General features: G+C 50.7%; 1 protein-coding gene across 1 annotated transcript; it reads left to right on the top strand.

Moving 5' to 3' along the window:
• Positions 1-9866: 9866 nt before the first annotated feature.
• Fxyd2 (FXYD domain containing ion transport regulator 2) lies at positions 9867-14887 on the top strand. The gene is made up of 6 exons (XM_008850909.3): positions 9867-10090; positions 11941-11979; positions 12144-12218; positions 14154-14190; positions 14332-14362; positions 14599-14887. The coding sequence occupies exons 1-5, from the start codon at positions 10066-10068 to the stop codon at positions 14354-14356; spliced, it is 201 nt and encodes a 66-aa protein (XP_008849131.1). The 5' UTR covers positions 9867-10065; the 3' UTR covers positions 14357-14362; positions 14599-14887.
• Positions 14888-17795: the final 2908 nt, after the last annotated feature.

The raw sequence follows: 17795 nt of genomic DNA on the forward strand, positions 1-17795 counted from the left end.
GATGATTCCACTGAAAGGCAGCAAGCCCACCCCTAGCCTTTTGTGTGTCTTGTGTGAGACACAACCGGGGGCAAAGAATATGAGCTGTTTTAACCTGAGGGTGCCTGGAACATCTTCTGGTCTCTAGGGAACATAGCCCCTGTGATTCTGAGTTGATTACAACCACAGAACTTCGAAGCACAGATCTGAGAAGGCAGGAGGAGTCCAGCCTCTTGCTCAGTATCCTGGGACCCACTTGGTGTGTTTCACACGCCTGCTCCCTCCTCTACCCTGCTGTCTCCCTACCATTTTGCACTTCTGTCTCCACTTTTACCCAAGGGCTCTGAAAAAATGGAGTCCTAAAGTCTTATAGCAGAGATAAAGTTCAATGTTGCCAGCTCAGTGACCGTTGGGGTTTTAAAAAAAAAAAAAAAAATCCCAGGCTGGCGAGATGGCTCAGTTGTTAAGAGCACTGGCTGCTCTTACAGAGGACCCAGGTTTGGAGCCCAGAACCCATATGGCAGCTAACAACCATCCATAACTCGAGTTCCTGGAGGTCCGATACCTTTTTCTGACCTCTGCAGGCATTGCATGACACAGGTGCACTAATATACATGCAGGCAATACACTAATACATGTAAAATAAAAATAATAAGATATATATTTAATTTCTGGTCTTGGTAAAGGGGCAGGTAAGCACTGTTTGTGGAGCACTCGTGCTTCGGGAAATTCATGGTCTTGAAGCCTTAGAGGCCCCAGGTACACAAAGGATTGTGGGTGCTGCACAATCTAAAACAAAAGCATTAAACTACAGAATAAGTAAGGAAGTCCAATGGGGAGGCGCTGACCTTTTTGATTATGTTAATAAAAGGGAATGCTTGTTATTTTAGTGTATGTGTAGAATGGTGACCCTGGCTTTGCCAGCATCTAAGCACCCACTTCATTCTCCTGGAAACCCTGTTTTATCCTGAGATAGCAGGACAGTCTGTTTATAGCTTCACTCTGATAGTCTGGAGACTGGTCCAAGACTACACACGAGCTACAGAGGAGCTGGGGTGGACTCAAAGTTTGTTTCCAGGGCTGTGTGTTTCTGCATAGCTGACTTGGAGAAAGCTATACCAGGTGAAGGGAAGGGTTCCTGTGACCTTGTCGGCTCCACATCCTTTCAGGATGTAAACTAGCTAGCCTGCCTCAGATTGGATTCTGAGGAGACTCGTGATCTGGAAACAAGATCCACATAGACCAAAACCCTGACCCATCAAAATCAGAGTCATACAGAACGACAGTTACCAAGAATCCACTGGGTGCTGGGCTCAGCTTCACACAGGTCCCCTGTCCCTTCTATTCCCCCATCTTCTCCCTCACCACATCAACACTGCAACTTCTTGAGGGCAGGACAGCAGCAGGCCACTTAGCCTCTGTTTGTTATTTGTTTTTTGCTTGGTTTTGTTTTCCTTTGGAGACAGGGTCCCATATAGTCCAAGCTGACCTCAGATTCCATATGTAGCCAAGGATGACCTTACCTTCTGATCCTCCTGCCTCCACCGCCCCTGTGCTGGGATTATAAATATGTACTACCTCATCTAGTTTTAGATGATGCTGGGTTTTGAACCCAGGACTTTGTGCATGCTAAGCAAGGAGCTACATCCTGTATTATGATTTGGTTTAATGTGGCAGCTGGACTTGGTTGAATGGGAAAGCTGCTATGTTACTTCTCATAAAGGGACAATGAGTCTCCTGATCTCAGAGACTTTGGGGGTCTTCCATGTTTTACTTTCTAGAACCTCCCCATCTCACATGACTTTGACTTTCATGTTCCAGTCTTTTTTCAAGTTGCAGCTGCTGATTCTTAGCATCACTATAAGAACAAGTCATCTGCCTCTGGGCCCCCAGGTGCTATGGGCCTCCGACCCTCTTAGAATTTTTGTTGTTTTTTTGTTTATTTATTTGTTTTTCTTGCAGATTATTCATGAAAGAAAGGCAGAGGTAGAGTGTAGGAAAGAATGTAAGCGGCAGGGGTGGAAAAGGGTGGTGCTAGGCTGAAGCACACCCCAAGGTCAAGGGACTCTGTCCCCTCCCTCTGGGAGGCAGGGCTCTGGCCTCCCCAGGATGGAGAGCTGGTAAGTGGGAAGAACTCTCCAGCTCAGTCTGGTTCCTCCCTACCGTGTGTGTCCATGTCTGCTCTGCCTCCCCTGAGGCCCAGGTGAGAGTCAGAGAGGTCAGGTGTGTTTGCCCAAGCCAGGGGAGGAGCTTTGGAAATACCTGTCTCCAGGCCATAAAGAGGCAGGAAAGGCCACCTCTTGCCATTAGTGTGATTCATTGCTGTCACTCCTGAGCTCCAGGGGGGCAGACTGAGCCAGTTCAAGCCAACCACCTGCTGATTTTCTGGAGCCAGCCCCAGTTCCGTGGCTGGTTGTACAACTCCTAGGAAGATGCCTGCCAAATCATGGTAGGCCAGGTGATGCTGGATCGGATGTCCTGAAGGACTTGGGTTGTTGGGCAGGATGGGTGTACTGTCCAGAAGGGGTCTCTGCCTCAGAGCTTTAGCAGACCCCTGCTTCTGTCACTTTCCCTGTTGCTGGGCCTCCAGCCAGCTACATGACCCTGGAAAAGCCACTGAAGCCCAAGTACCTTCTTCTGTACTGTGGATTTGTCAGTGTCCTCCCATTACCACCTTGGGTCAAAGTGATACAATAGATTTAAAAACACTGAGATTTTTGCACGTAGCTGTTCTGTTATCAATAACAGCATTACTGGCTACGTAAAGATGATCTCTTTGATAGTAAGGATCTCATCTGTCTGTTAGACCTGGGTTCAAGTTCTGACTTGTGCGCCCTATCACCTACAGTACCCGCCCTTTGTAAAATAGGGGTCCCAAAGCCTGCCTGGCTATGATGTCAGGAGTGGTAAAGATCTTTGTAACTCTCCAGAACCATGACATGTATGGGGTCATTGCTAAGATTTGAAGAGCAGGACCCAGGCTCTGTGAAGATACAGTGAGCAGATGCTGTAATCTGAGTTCCTCATAAGCCAGAACACAAGGATGGTTTACAGGCTATGGGAGAGCCACAGAGCCACACTTGAGAGCTCCGGAGGTTGTGGCCTTGCCTTCTGAGCTATTCCAAGAGGAGGAAGATGTGGTTCAGGAGGGAAGGAGCCCTGGAGAAACACCCCAGCTCCTGCGGGGCCTGAGTTCTGAGAGTCAGGAATGCATTTCTCTCCAGGGTGTTCTCTGTGTGGGAGGCTAGATGAATGGGTTTGCCCTTGCCCTCAGGTGGTGACCTTGAGTCTTACCGTACATTGCCCTTTGGCAGCTCCCACAGCTTTGGTCATCTTGAAAGTAACACTTAAGGTCTGGACCCTATGGGCCCACCTCCTCACAGCTCTGCCTTATAAGACCCCAGTGACCCAGCACCTGTGGTCACAGCAGGAAACAGGAGCTAGCACTCTTCAGGGATTTGTGCCACTGGTCAGCACAGATGGGGCCTGCAAGGAGCAGCCACCTTTTCTGCCCAGTGGCCATGGGGACCATACCTTGAAGAATGGGACTGACCTCTAAGTTGGGCTCTCTTGGAGCTTCTGGTTTCTGCTCTTCTGAAGCTCCTTCAGCTGCGAGTCACCACCATGAACAGAAAATTATCTTGGAGCCTGGAGTTAAAGGCTATGGACTCTGGCAAGCAGCCATACCAAGCCCAGGCTGATGGGGTTGGAGAAGCCCATTACAAGAAGGCTCATGGTGAAGGCCTCTGCTCCAGTGCTTCCTGTGGGCACCAGGGATACAAGGCCCCAGCCTGTGCCCTCCCCAGCCATGAATGCAATGGTGACAGCACACATGGCTGTCTGAGACTTAAAAAGGGCCTTCTTGGAGGACTGAAGAGACTAAGGCACTGTCCTAGTGGGTAGGACAATGATAAAACAGGACCCTCTGTTCCCACCTCCCAAAGATTGCCTTGGTCTCCAGGTCTTGGAAGGCACAGGAAGGTACAGCTGGATGCTGCTCTAGGGCAAACCAACAGAAGAGAGATGGGGACGCTTGGCCTGTCCGGTTTCTTTTAAAGACATCAGAGTAGTGTTTCCATGCCCACTGGCCCCACCACTACAGGGAAGACCGCAAGGAGGCCAGGACACTGGTGGGGAAAGCACATTGCTTGAGTGTGGGGAAAAAAGAAGTTTGGGGATGGTGGTAGTAATGGCTTGTAGGGAGCCTGTGATAGAGCTCAGCTGGGCCCCTGACCGACATGAAAGGATTGTGGTGAGCAATCTTGTCTCCTGAGGAACTGGCTCAGGGTAGGAGAGTGGCTCTGCCATTGTTGGGACCTCCTTTGGCCAAGCACATTGCCTAATCACAACAAGCCTGCAAGGTAGGTGCCACCATCATTTCAAAGATGGCAGAAGGACACAGAGGCATCCTTCCCCAGGCTCACTGGCTCAGAAGGGCAAGGTCAGTATATGCTGCCTAATCACAACAAGCCTGCAAGGTAGGTGTGCCACCATCATTTCAAAGATGGCAGAAGGACAGAGAGGCATCCTTCCCCAGGCTCACTGGCTCAGAAGGGCAAGGTCAGTATATGAAAGGACTTACACCGGGGTGGTTTGGCCCTCGAGGGACGCTGTTCACTCAGACACGTGGGAAGAGAGGCTTTCCCAGCTGCTCTCAGGGAAGCGGGAGCCAGGGTCCCTTTGTAGGGGAATTAGGATGTCTTAGAAAGGACCCCTTGTCTAAGGGGTCAGCTAGGACCCAAAGGTGGCCTCAACTGGCAGGAGGAGGGCCTGGATAATGCCCAAGGAAGAACTGGGACTTGAGTGAGGTGAACTACACAGGACCTCCACAACTCAACAAATACTCATCAGTCTTATGGGGCAAGGGAGGGGTATTTTGGGGTGAGAGGGACAGGGATGGGGTCCAAGAGGAGTGAGGGAACCCTTGGAAGAACCCTGGGGGAGGTATTGGCAAGATGAGGGTACTGAGTGCTAGCAACCTCTTAAGTAAACTATGCTCAGTTACCCGTCGCACACAGGTGGCAGACCAGAAAGAGGACTGCCTTACACAAGCTTGGAGGCTGGCTGTGTCACTAGCAAAATGCTTCCACCTCTCTGGGATCGATTCATTCCTTTACCAAGATGGAGAGTTCCCCGTGTGCCATCCAGGCCCCAAGGATCCAGATTGAATGAATTACCAGAGTCTTGCCTTTGTGGTCCTTATAATCTAGTTGAAAGAAGACAGACACAATAAGGAAAATGTGGAACTTGTTAGACATGTGAGATATAGAGAAAAAAGAAAGCTGGGCAGGGAGTTGAAGGGTTGCAGGGGCGTTGTGAAAAGTTTAGAAAGGATACCCAGGAGGATCTCCTGAGTAAAGCCCATGGGGAAATACGTAAGGATAGTGCAGGTTCGGGTGGGAACTCAGTATTCACAGAGGTATTTGCCTGTGCAAAGGTCCTGAGGCAGGAATGAGCCCTGGAAAGTCAGAGAACAAGCAACGGGACAGAATGGCAGGAATGGACAGATGAGCAGGGGGACAAGGTCAGAGAAGGCACCAGGATGAGATTAAGAAGGGACATGGATGGGACTTGGGCGTACACTCTGAGTGTGCTGGGATCTGGGGCAGGAAAGTGAATGGTTTTGTAAGCGAGGAGCTAGGAATTCAGGGTGTCTGTTAAGAAAGTGCCTTTCTTCACAGCACTGAGACTGGGAACGAATGCAGAGTGGGCTTGGGAGGACAGGAAGGTCCAGCTAAGGTCTACATTTCCCTAGACCACTGTTAAATGTGAAGTCCCATCTTGCCCTGGGCTGTCTGAACTTCTCCAGGTTGGTTCTTCTTGGGGAATTTCCACTCAGCAGCTCTGAGCTTTCTGAAGGTTTGGATTTCCACTTGGGAACATGTGACAGGGTCACTGGGTGGATCTGCCCTTCACCTCAGAGGTGGCTAGGAGGGACACCAGGAGCCTGAATCAAGGCTGCCAGCTCTGCACCCCAGGACAGACCTCAGCCACCAGAGACCCCAGCTTGGTAGTCAGGCCTCTATTTCAGAATGCTTCCAGCCCAGCAGCTCCCTGGGGGTGTTGTTAGTCCTTCTCTTTGAGTAGGGAACCTGGCTAGGGAGGGACAGTGAGGCCAGCCGTCAGAGTGACCAGACTCAGCATCATCGATGCTCTGCTGGTATTCCTGTGGGATGGCCACACCAGGATGGCCTTGGAAGCATGGGGCAGACCTTGTGGTTCAGCCCGAGTCAGTTGACAGAGACTTTCCTGTGGTGGCTTTGCTTTGGGTCTATCACAGTGACCAGGACAAAAGGACTCCAGAAGCTAGTGGTGACTGTCCTGCTGTTCCCGTCAGCCCCTGTTGCCATCCCTGCCTGGGGGACCTGAAGATATGCTGCCTTCAGTTGCTCCCCTGACATTGACCTGCAGCCTTGGAGGGCCTCATTAGGTGCCAGTGCTGGAACTCCTGTTGAGCCCCCATGGGTGCATCCAGGTGTGTGTCACAGCTGGGGCAAGTCCCCAGGGCTGAGCGAAGAGCTCTAGGGGAGGAACTGCAGGCTGCCACAGGAGAACATTCAGGTCAGTTGTGGTTCCAACCATTGCCCACCTCTGCCCAGCTAGCAGTATGGCACAGAAGACTGCTCGGCCCTAAGCCCCAGGGTCAGCTGGAGAAAGTCCTCACTGTACCCAGGGAAGCTTCCTGTGCAGTCTCACAGGAGTCCTGGCTGAAAAAATGGGCCCAGGGGCTGGAGACATCAGAGTAGGGACCACTAGGCAGGAGGATGAAGACATGACTCCTGGGTGAAGACTGGGGACCCACTTCTCTTTAGTGTCTCCCTCAGTTGCTGGTCTGAGGCCCAGGAAGAGGGTCACTCTGCTCCTGTCAGCTCCTGCCATGGCTTGTGCCCACTAGCAACCTTCTTGAACATCCTCAAGGTCCTTGGGGAGAAAGGAAGGCATGTGGTTTCCTCTACTGTTCTTGCTATTCCCTCCTCAGGTGCCAGTGGAGGTCAGAGACTCTTCCCCCACCCTCACATGGGTCCCTTTCCCCAACCAGCCCAGGCAGGCAGGCACAGGGTAGCGGCTCCCTCTCCAGCCCCTCCTTCAACCTGATTCTTCCTGTCCCAGATCTGCCCTTCCAGTGTGGAGGGAGGGAGCACCACTCTGCTCATCCCGGCCCACGCAACAGCAGGCACTCCCTGATTTGCACGGCCAGCAACTTCTGCCATGGACAGGTGGTACCTGGGTGAGTTCCCCAAGCCTATTCCTCCATGCCCTCTCCAACTCTGAAACATGGGGCTACCTATTAATTTTAAATATACCTACTGGCTCCCCAGAAGTGTTGGAGAAGCAGAAACAGGAGAGGCAGACTATGCCAACACGGATGGCTCAATACCAAGTTCTGGGCCCGCTGTGATGAGCCAGATGCTGGAGAAATTGCTTCTCTATCATCCTCCTCATCTAGTCCATTTGATCTGGCTTCAGACTACTGAGTCAAGTCTCGGTCCCCACGCTTGCTGGCTGTCTGCCCTCTGGAAGGTTATGTTGCTCTGTGCCTCAGCTTCTGCCAGCAAAGATAGAGTGATGCTAACCCTTTCCTTCTCCTGCAGAACCACGCAGCAGTGGAGAAGTTAGTTTCCATCAAGGGCTTGGAACAGTGACTTGCACAGCTCCCAAAAAGCAATTGTCAGCTTGCTTTCCCTATGGCTTGGTCTACCTGTCTACCTACCTGCCTATCTGCCCATCCAGGCATCTGTTCATCTGTCTGTCTACCTAGCTGTCTATCATCTATTTACTTATCTCTTTTTCTATCATCTATCCATCAGTCTGTCATCTATCTGTCATCTATCCATCCATCATCTTTTTATCCGTCATCTACCTATTTACTTATCTAGTTTTCTATCAGTCTGTCACTTATTTATCACCTATCCACCAATCATCTTTTTATCTATTATCTATCTACTTTGCACCTATTTATCAATAATCTATCTAGCCTCTATTTATATTTGTTGGTATGTATCTTTAAATCATCTATAATTCACCATCTCTGCATCTATCTTCTGTGTATCTATCTACCTCTTATCTATATATCAATCTACCATCTATCTACCTATTTCTATCTATTTACCTATCCATCATCTATCCTCTATGTATCTATTTGTCTATCTAGATATCTGTCTGTCTTTCTGTCTGTCATACGTCTTTCTATCTTTCCACCAATTTTTCATCCTTTACTCCAGAAAGAAACCATAGGAGCTTATAAAGTCACTAAGGTAACAAGAGGGGGTGGGGGCACCGCTGTCCTGTGTGAAGAGCAGCAGCTATTCTAGGAATCTGGGTGTCCCGGCTGACTCTGCCTTGCTGGTTTCAGGTGCATCTACACACACACACACACACACACACACACACACACACACACCGCCCTCATGATACAAGCCCTCTAGGGATGGTTAGGAGAAGGTTATGTTCAGCGTCAGTTTCTTCATCTGTCAAATGGAGCTACCAGAAATTAAATGGGGACTGTGAGTGCCAAAAGCCTGGCATGTGGTTCCTGCTTCTCATTTGATTGCACTGTTGTCCATTTTCACAAACACATGTCGTTTGGCTCTGAAAGCACAGCAGAGCTGTGTGGGTGCCAAGTTCTTGTCTCTCTTCTCACCCATTCTGGCTGGTTTTTAGCAGAGAGTGGTTGACTTTTCTCATGGCTACTATTAAACAAAAGACTAATGAGTTATTCCTCAATCAAGGAAGAAACAGTGGCACCCAGTGTGCCAGGCACCCGGCCATATTCTGATATACATATCTCAGTCCTCACAACTGCCCTAAGTCCTGGGTGTTATGCCCATGATGCAGATGAGGAGACTGAGGCATGAGGAGGTAAACAGACTGACAAAGGCCACATGATAGAGCCAGTGTAGTTATGCAGATGTTGGTCCCTTGCCATGCATTGAGGTGAACTTGCAGATGGATCCCTTCCCTTTTGACTGAACTGTGCCTGGGGGATGCTGACCACTGCCTGGTCCTTTGACTATTGTTGAACATCAGCCTCTTCAAGGCCAATTCTACTGTGGGGAACTCAAAAATAACTGTATAGTACTCACAGAACACCTGCACCAGAGTCCCTGAGGGGAAGGTCACAGTGGAGTGGGGACAGTCCCAGAGGTGTGGGGAAAGCACCTGAGCCCTGAATCCGAAGGCACAGCTGCCAACCTTTCCCTTGCCTTTGACTGGCTGTGTGACCTTGGGCAAGGCCTTAACTTGTCTTTGCTTCCGATGTCTCACAAGTCAAATGGGGAACTAATGCACAAAGGATTTACCAGCTAGGAAAGTGCTTTGTAAGCCATAAGAGCAAAGCCAGGGCCCCTTCCTGAAAGTCTTAAGTGCATGGTGGACAGCCATGGGAGGGAGTGCTGGACATTAGAGTAAGACATTAGTTGGGGATAATGGAGCATTTCAGACTGAGGCGTGAGTAGCTACATATGACCTCGAGATCAGGATGAATTAGAAAACAAGGCTCTCAGGGGAAACATAGTCATGGCGGCTGGTATTACCTATTGACCCAGGGGGTCCTCAGAGGGCTGCAGTGGGGTGGGACGGGAATCAGGCCAGGCTCCTTAGGAACCCCTCAGGGAGCCCTGAGTCCTCCATGAGAATATTAGCTGCCAGAGTGGTTTCTATAGGGGCTACCAGGCAGCACTGCAGGGCTAAAGGACCCTGGGGACCCTGACCTATCCCAAGGCTCTTGTGTGCTGCTCACACTGAGTGCATCTTGAAACGTCCACTTCCCTATCCCACTGCCCCGCTGTGTGGAAGAATACTGCTGCTGCCCATCCCAGCCCTGCTCTCTGGAAATTTCCTCTGGGAGGGGCTAGAAACAGCAGTCAGCTCCTCCCTGCCTGGGCTCCCCCAACACCACCTTTTGCCTGGCTCAGCGGGAGCCCCTCTCTACACACTCGGGCTTTTCTTGTGACCAGGGTAAATATTACCTGGCACTGTTAATGTTTAATGCCCCCACCCTCAGCCCCGGCCACCCTGAGGCAGACACTGTCCCCGAATTAGAGGAGACAGGAAGAGGATTGTGGAGACGCCCTGGTGGCTGGGGAAATGGCTGGGCCATTGACTCTCGGTGGTGAGTATCGCTGGTAAAGCTGACTGGCTTGCCTGGACTGCATTTGGGGGGACAGTTAGACCCCACTTTTCCCTCTCCTGCCTTCCCTGCCTTGCGGTTCCCAACCAGCTTCCTCTATAAGAAAATTTGCATTTGGAAAAAGAACCCACAAAAAAAGTAGCTGAGAGGCAGAACTTGGGGTTACAGAGGCTTGTGGGGATTGTGTGATTTTGTTTTTGAGGCAGGGTCTTGTTCTGTAGCCCTGGCTGGCCTGAACCACAGTATATAGCCCAGATTGACCTAAAATTCAATGAAATCCTCTTGCCTCAGCCTCCCAACCATTGTAAGCCACTGTGTCCTGCCCAGTATGACTTCCTAGTCTTGGTTGGGGAACTCAGATCACAAAGTGATCAGGGCTTGCTGGGGTTGAGGGGATGGTAGTTGGCCCTCCCAGCCGGCTTAGGGATGAGAGCCTTCTGGGTTCAAGACCCACTGACTCAGGCTTGGAACCCAAAAGGCCCCTGCTGACCCCACCACCATGATAGGTTCTAATCAGAGCATTGATAGGAGAGTAGTTCATCAAATGGCTTCTGGGAGGGAAGGGGAATCCCAACTTGTCTCTGACACTAACTCTGTATATGATCTTGAACAAAACAGAGGCTAGGAAAACAACTTTGAAGGCCTTCTGCATGGGGACAGAGCCTGGGTCCCAGGCACCTCTCCTTAGCTTCTGGCCTTCCTGAGCAACTCATGTCTGAGGTCCACTAGGCACTGTTCCCTTCTGGCCACCCGGAACAGCTAGATTCACCAAGCCCTGTGAACATTCACTATGGGGCCACAGTTCAGCATACCCTAAGAGTTGCTGACTTTGTATGTTCCTTTGAGCAGGACACTGCTGCCCTGGTGCCAAGAGGGTGTATGTGTGTGTGTGTGTGTGTGTGTGTGTGTGTGTGTGTGTATGGGGGGTAGGTGACTGCAGCTCTGCTGGTCAGCCCAGCCTCCTAATGTGTTTTCCATGCTTCAACCACCCAGGGGCAAGTGTTCTGGGCTCATGGCTGGAGGACAGAATATATGGGGAAAGTCACAAGGGCAGCTTGGACTGAAAATGTCTTTTCCCTGCCTGCCACCTAAAAGGGAGCCTAGCACTCAGACTCACAGTGACCTTCTGCCTGGGTTCAAATCCTAGCTCTGCCCCTTACTTGCTGCATGGCTCGGGCATGGCTCAGTTACCCTCTAGCTGTGCCTCAGTCTTCTTGTTGGTTATACAGGACTAAGAACAGCATCTCCCAGGGTGTATGAGCTGAGGTTCTGTTAGCTTTTGCCTGGCAAGGACAAACACTGTGTATTCCTCTCTAATTAAGTTTGGCCTGAGGACAGTGATGTAGGAGAGCACTCTAGGAATGAGTCAAGTCCTGATTCTGCCTTCAATTTCCACTGGGTTTTTACGAAGACTCCAACCAATCCTCAGTTCTCTCCTCCTTGTTCCTTGAACCCAAAGGCTCTGTTTTGCTCATTCATTTACTTCACAGACTTCTCTGATACCTTGAGGTAGGGGCATTGAGAGAGGCCACTGGCAGACCACCCAGGGTGGGCTTCTTGGCCTATCAAAGCAGGGAATTGAGGAGATCCACATCCTCCCAAGTCTGTAAGGGGCCCCACAAGTAGCATGGATACCCAGTTCAGATGCCTCAAGATGCGTGTGTGAGGTGGCCTTGAGATGGATGCCCTTATTGACCTCCTCTTCCCAGGTCACTCTTACACAGCCTTCCCATCCCCATTTGGGCCATGGGGACTGTCTGAAAAGAGGGTCTGGATTTCCAGTGCTCTGGGTTTGTGACATCCTGCTCATCCCACCCCTGGCTCTCTCCTAGGTGGCAGCCCCGAGGATGCAGTGGATCCCTTCTACTATGGTAAGCCAGCCCTCCCCCAGCACACTCCCATCACCTGGCTCTGGCCTCTCCCAGGCTTTGGTCCCTGTTATATGTGCCCCAAATCATGAGGTTGGCTGGGTGAACTTGGGAGGTCTGCTAGGGGCCATGCCCACACCATCATCTCTTGCCTTCTCTCTCCCAAGACTACGAGACTGTCCGCAAAGGGGGCCTGATCTTCGCAGGCCTGGCCTTTGTCGTGGGCCTCCTCATCCTTCTCAGTAAGTGGAGACATCTGTGTGCTGGGAGGGGGCGGCTGGGAGGGGATAGCTATGAGCTGGAGAGGGAGGCCTAGTCACCACTCATACTTCAGCAAGGGAAGGATTCAGGAAGGATGCCTGAGGGACGCCAGGTTCCCTTTTCCTCCAGGATACCTGTAGTGGCCTTGGGAGAGGCATCTGAGAGGGAAGACTGGCTATTTTTTTTTTCTTTTTTTCTTTAAATATTTTAGTGCTTCTTTGAGAATTCCACACAATGTGTTTTGGTCATTATGTTAGTTGTGACTCTGTTGCTGTGATAAAGCACCATGACCAAGAAAATTTATTTGTAGACAGAAGGGTTTATTGAGTTTACAGCTCAGAGGGATGAGAGTTCATCATGGTGGGTAAGCATGGCAGGAGGCAGCTGGAGAAGAAAGCCGAGAGCTCACATCTTCAAATAGAGAGAAACTGGAAATAGGAAGTGGTTATGACATCTCAAAGCTCACCCCCAGTGCCATGCTTCCTCTAGCAAGGCTGTACCTCCTAAACTTCCAAAAACAGCATCACCAGCTGGGGGCCAAGTGTTCAAATTCTTGGGAGACATTCTCATTCAAACTACTACAATCATATTCAACCCTCCTTGCCCATCTCCTCTCAGATCCATCCCTACTTCCCTACCCCTCTTCACCTCATGTCCTCTGTTATTTTTTTAGGGTATATCAAGTCTAATTTGTGTTGCCCAAATACTCTTAAGGTCTTAAGGTATGGGTCCATCCCCTGGAGCATGGTCTGCCTACCCAGGATCATACCCTTAATGAAAACTGATTCTTCCTCTCCCAGCAGCTCTCAGTTGCCTATAGATCCTCATCTAGGGCTGAGGCTTTGAGCCCACCTCCCCCCCCATGCTGGGATTTTGTCTGACTTGGGTTTGCACAGGTCTTTTTCTGGCTGGGAAATTGGAAGGGAAATAGGATGGCCAGACCAGGGGAGCAGGCACTGCCACATCTGGACACTGGAGGCATGAGCTACACCCTAGCCACTTTGGTAACCTTCAGGACCACTGAGGGACATTACCTTTGTCCTCATTGTCAGCGTTTGAGATGGAAAATTGGATGCAGTTAAAAGGCATGGCAGCCCAGCTGGCCCTGGGTGTTAACTGATGCCCTCCAACCCCTGCTAGAAACCTGCAAGGCTTGGAGCCAGACCCTGGAGCCTAATGGTGACTTATCCAAACTTTTCAAGTGCTTAGTTTGTTCGTTGTTAAATTAGGATGGTTCCACCTGCCTCACAAGATTAGGGCTAGCATCCAAAGACAGCCATGGAAAAATACTTTTGGAAGAATCTGGGATAGCCATGGAATATTCTAGAAACATTCTTATATGTCTTTCAGTCCCAGCAGGCATACGACAGGTACTTAATAGATATTTGTTGACTTGTTTTGGTGCAACTGAAAGAAAAATACCAGAATCACAGTCATGAACACACTTGGGGGAGCAAACAGGCCTCTGTGTTATGGAATTTCCTCACCCCTGTGGTTCATGCCACTTCATCTGAAGGTTGCTCTTCCCAGTCTGCCTCATAGATGTTGAGCACACCGGTGTGGGAGGCAGATGAGCCTGGGTGGGGACCTCAGCTTTGGACTTGGCCTGCTCTTCTCCAAGTGTGTATTAAGCAACTGCCCTGTACCCAACACTGTGCTGGTAGCACCATGAATCTGGGTTCAGGCTGCCACTCTCAGCACATTCGAAGTGCACCACGTATCTGCCACCCTGAATGTTTGTTGATTGACTAATTGAATTGGTGGTCCATCCCTATATAAACAGAGACAGTCAAATGTGGCCTCCCCACACTGTGGTTATGCTAGCAGGAAAGAAGGAGGGAAGCAAGGAAGACTGGCAGAACTGAGTCTTCCAGAGTCTCCTTGGAAAATGACAACAAATCTTTTCTCTTTTCAAGGCAAAAGATTCCGCTGTGGAGGCAGTAAGAAGCACCGGTGAGTGCTGTGGGGGAGCTGATAAGGTGGCTGGGGCAGGAGAGGAGGCAGGGAGTTTTCTCTGAGGTGGGGAGGCCACCTGGGGGCCACAGACTTTCCCCTTTCATTGACTTCTTGCTATCTTCATTCATCCCCTCCCAGGCACGTCAATGAAGATGAGCTGTGACAGCAGGTAAGTTCCCTTTGCTGGTTGGTGGAGCATGCATGCAAACAGCAGGCCAACATGCTGGGAGGGATTTGGGAAGATGGCTTGTCCTCTCAGTGTTTTAAAGTGAGGCTTGAGTGCCTGGAGCAGGGTGTGTGAAGAGGGGTGCCACAGAGGGGTCTCTAAGAATAAGAGGGGCAGACACAAAACTCCCATCACCAGAGGCCTCCCTCCTAGCCCTAACCCCACCTCTGTCTTTCCAGAGCTCCAAGGATGCCCATCTTCCCCAACTGTAGACCTCTGCCTCATCGTGGTCAGCACTCAGGCTGAAGGAAGCGCCAGGCTCACTGTTACCCCCTTATGGGCATCTGCTCTTGCCTCCTGTGCCCGGACTCCCTCCTTGTCCTCCCCAAATGCTGTAATGTCCCACTTCCTACTGCAAGGTGGAGTGCAGTACAGCCTGGTCTAACTGGGTTTCAGTGAATTGTGTATCTGCCTATAAAAGCAAGCTCAGTGTGGTCGTCTGAAGGCCGCTCTTCACTTACCCCTGAACTCATAATTGTCTTGGTTTCTGGATGCCCTGTGGAAGTCTGAAGGTCCAGGTTCAAGGTGGTTGGGTCTGTGGGGTTCTGCTAAGGCTTCTACTGGGGGAACTGCTGCTCTTAGAAGTTAGAAGCTCCCCTGGGGAGCTTGCTTCCGGGATGCTTCAGAGATACCCACATAGTAGTTGTCTGTAGTCACATAAGTAGGCTCTGTAGTTCCCCCACATGAACCACTGGCCAGGGTAGATAAATCTGTGGGGCTTTTAACTCACACTCTCAGCCCATACCTCATCAAGTCACATTCAAGGCACTCCAGCTGGATCCATTCCTACATATCTATTTGGTCTATTTCAGAGCCAAAAGTGGACAGTGAGGGTGAGTCCACTGTTACCATGTTCCAGTCCCTTCAGTTCCCCCACATGAACCACTGGCCAGGGTAGATAAATCTGTGGGGCTTTAACTCACACTCTCAGCCCATACCTCATCAAGTCACATTCAAGGCACTCCAGCTGGATCCATTCCTACATATCTATTTGGTCTATTTCAGAGCCAAAAGTGGACAGTGAGGGTGAGTCCACTGTTACCATGTTCCAGTCCCTTCCATCTGGACAGAGACCCACAAAGGACAGTCTCAGTCAGAGATGGTATCAGGCTACTCTGGCCCCAAGCTCACTGAACACTCCACTCTGGATATTCCTACACACAGGATGGAGCCCAGCTCCCTCTCCCTCCCTTCCCATGAAGCCTCTAAAGATGCTGAAGGGATGGCAAGATAGTGGAGCCACCTGGGTGCTGGTTTCCTTATCTGCATCTCAGAGCATCCATTCCATGGAGGTGAACTGGTGAACAGGTTGATGGAGTTTGTCCAGAGCAGGCTGTCTTTGGATGGACCACACAGGCAGCGTGGCTGCCCTTTCATCTGGCACTTAAGTCCTTTGTCCTAACCCACTGTCCTCAGGCTCTAAAGACCACCCACCAACAGAGAATCACAGGCAGCCTTACTTGAGAGAAAAATAGAGCATTTTCATTGTACAGAAGGAGATATTGAGGCCCCCCAAGAGAGGAGGTGACTTATCCAAAGTGATACCCAGGTTGGCAGTGGGCCTCGACTGCCTGCTTGTTGGTTGGGAGGACAAAGAGAGGAGAGAAGCCCAGAAGCTTGTTGGTGGGAGGGCAGGACTGCGGAAGAATTCAGGAACGCCTCCTCTCCCCCCAGGAGAAAGGGTGGCTACTCAGCTCAGCATCACACTGCTGACAAAATGTGACATCACACCCTTAAGAACACAGTATTACCACATAGGAGATGGCACTTGAGCGCCCTCTATAGGACAGAAGAATAGGAATGGAGCGGGCCTGGTCAGAGTTGGGGTGGGAGAGGAGTGGGCTTCCTAAGGTTTTTGGATGCAACTGCAAAGCAAATAGGAAGAGGTATTTCAGGCCTGTGGTTCACCAGGGAGAAATGGGAGCAGTGGAAAGGAGTCAAGTTTCTAGAATGTTCTATTCACCAGCCTATGGAGTCTACATTATTGAGAGGGAATTGTAGCTATTCAGGAGGGAAATGGTCTTGGGTGAGTCACTTCTCCCTCAGCCTACCATAAGGTCTCCCCTTTTGTCCTCTAAGCAACCAGATTGGCCCATCGGAAGTGGGTCTGGGGGTCTTTGTTTGATCTTTAGGACACAGACATTTGTCATTTTTGGACAGGGAGAACTGGGCACTCGGCCAGCACAGGCATGAAATTATCTGGTAAGCCTGTCATCCTGTCCCCATGCCCACGTACCCTCCACCAGCCTCACCCAGGCTGAAGCCAAGTGAGTTCCTGAGTGACACTTTAGAGCTCCAGGGGACATTCTGAATCTGTGACTTGCTGCCCATCCAAGACTCCTAGGTACATTTCCTCTTCAGGAAGGTCACATGACCTTCGAGGTACTGAACTTTCATTTTCCACAATTTAAAGCTGTATGGAATCACAAATTACAAACTAAGTCTGAGAAGTGATTGGTGCCTTACTGAAACAACTTGGAACCCCGCTATCTGAGGCTGCAATTCCGCTATTACCAACAGAGGGAGCCCATGACCTACTCAGAGTCCCCAGCAATTGAGCTCCAAAGATTGCCAGGGAAAACCCACTCCTAATGGTCTTCCCTGTACCTTATTCACGGAGGAGCCTGGAGCAGATCTCCATGACGCTTGAGAGCTCATAGTTTGAGCCATCATCGTGAGCAGGATCCTGTCCCCATGTCCACATGCCCCCTGCCAACCTCATTTAGTCTCTGCAAATACCCAGGGATGGGAGACCCAGGGTGAGGGCAACAAGCCCACCTTGGGATGGGTGGCCTGGGCAGGGTCCCCTCCTGTCTAAACTCAGCGTCCCCCATCAGAAGCTGAGACTGTGGCTGGTTTGTCCAGAATACAGGAACCCCTGGCACAGGACTCTGGTTTTCCTAACAGCTTAGAAACACTGGGCGAGTCTCACCCCTACCCCAGCAATCCTGAGCTCATCCATTCATCAAGGAACAAGTGCCCCAAGACTTGCTTTGAGTATCTCTGCTGGACCTGCCCTAGCAAAAGGAGGGGCTCCTTGGATGGAGGTGGGTCTCAGGAAAGAGGCATTGCTGAGCCTCATCCTCCCCCACCTTCCCTCCCCTTCCCAACTCCTTGCTCAAGGCAAAGGTGCCACTACTAGGGAAATGAATTTCCTTTCTGTTGGCCTGAGCTCTGAATTGCAGTTGTTGGTGGTAACAAAACCCTCACTGATTCTTCATCAGCCACTGGACAGATGGATACTTGGCCCCATCTAACAGAGGTGAATGCTGTCCTGGGCAAGAAGATGGGTCAGTTTAGGCCTCAGTGCCAAGGTTATAGTGACCATGGGCAGTTGTGTTAGGAGGGCAGTGTTGAGACCAAGGCTGTAGGCCCA

The sequence above is a fragment of the Nannospalax galili genome, unplaced genomic scaffold, assembly GCF_000622305.1.
Source record: "Nannospalax galili isolate Female #2095 unplaced genomic scaffold, S.galili_v1.0 scaffold265, whole genome shotgun sequence".
Classification (NCBI taxonomy): domain Eukaryota; kingdom Metazoa; phylum Chordata; class Mammalia; order Rodentia; family Spalacidae; genus Nannospalax; species Nannospalax galili.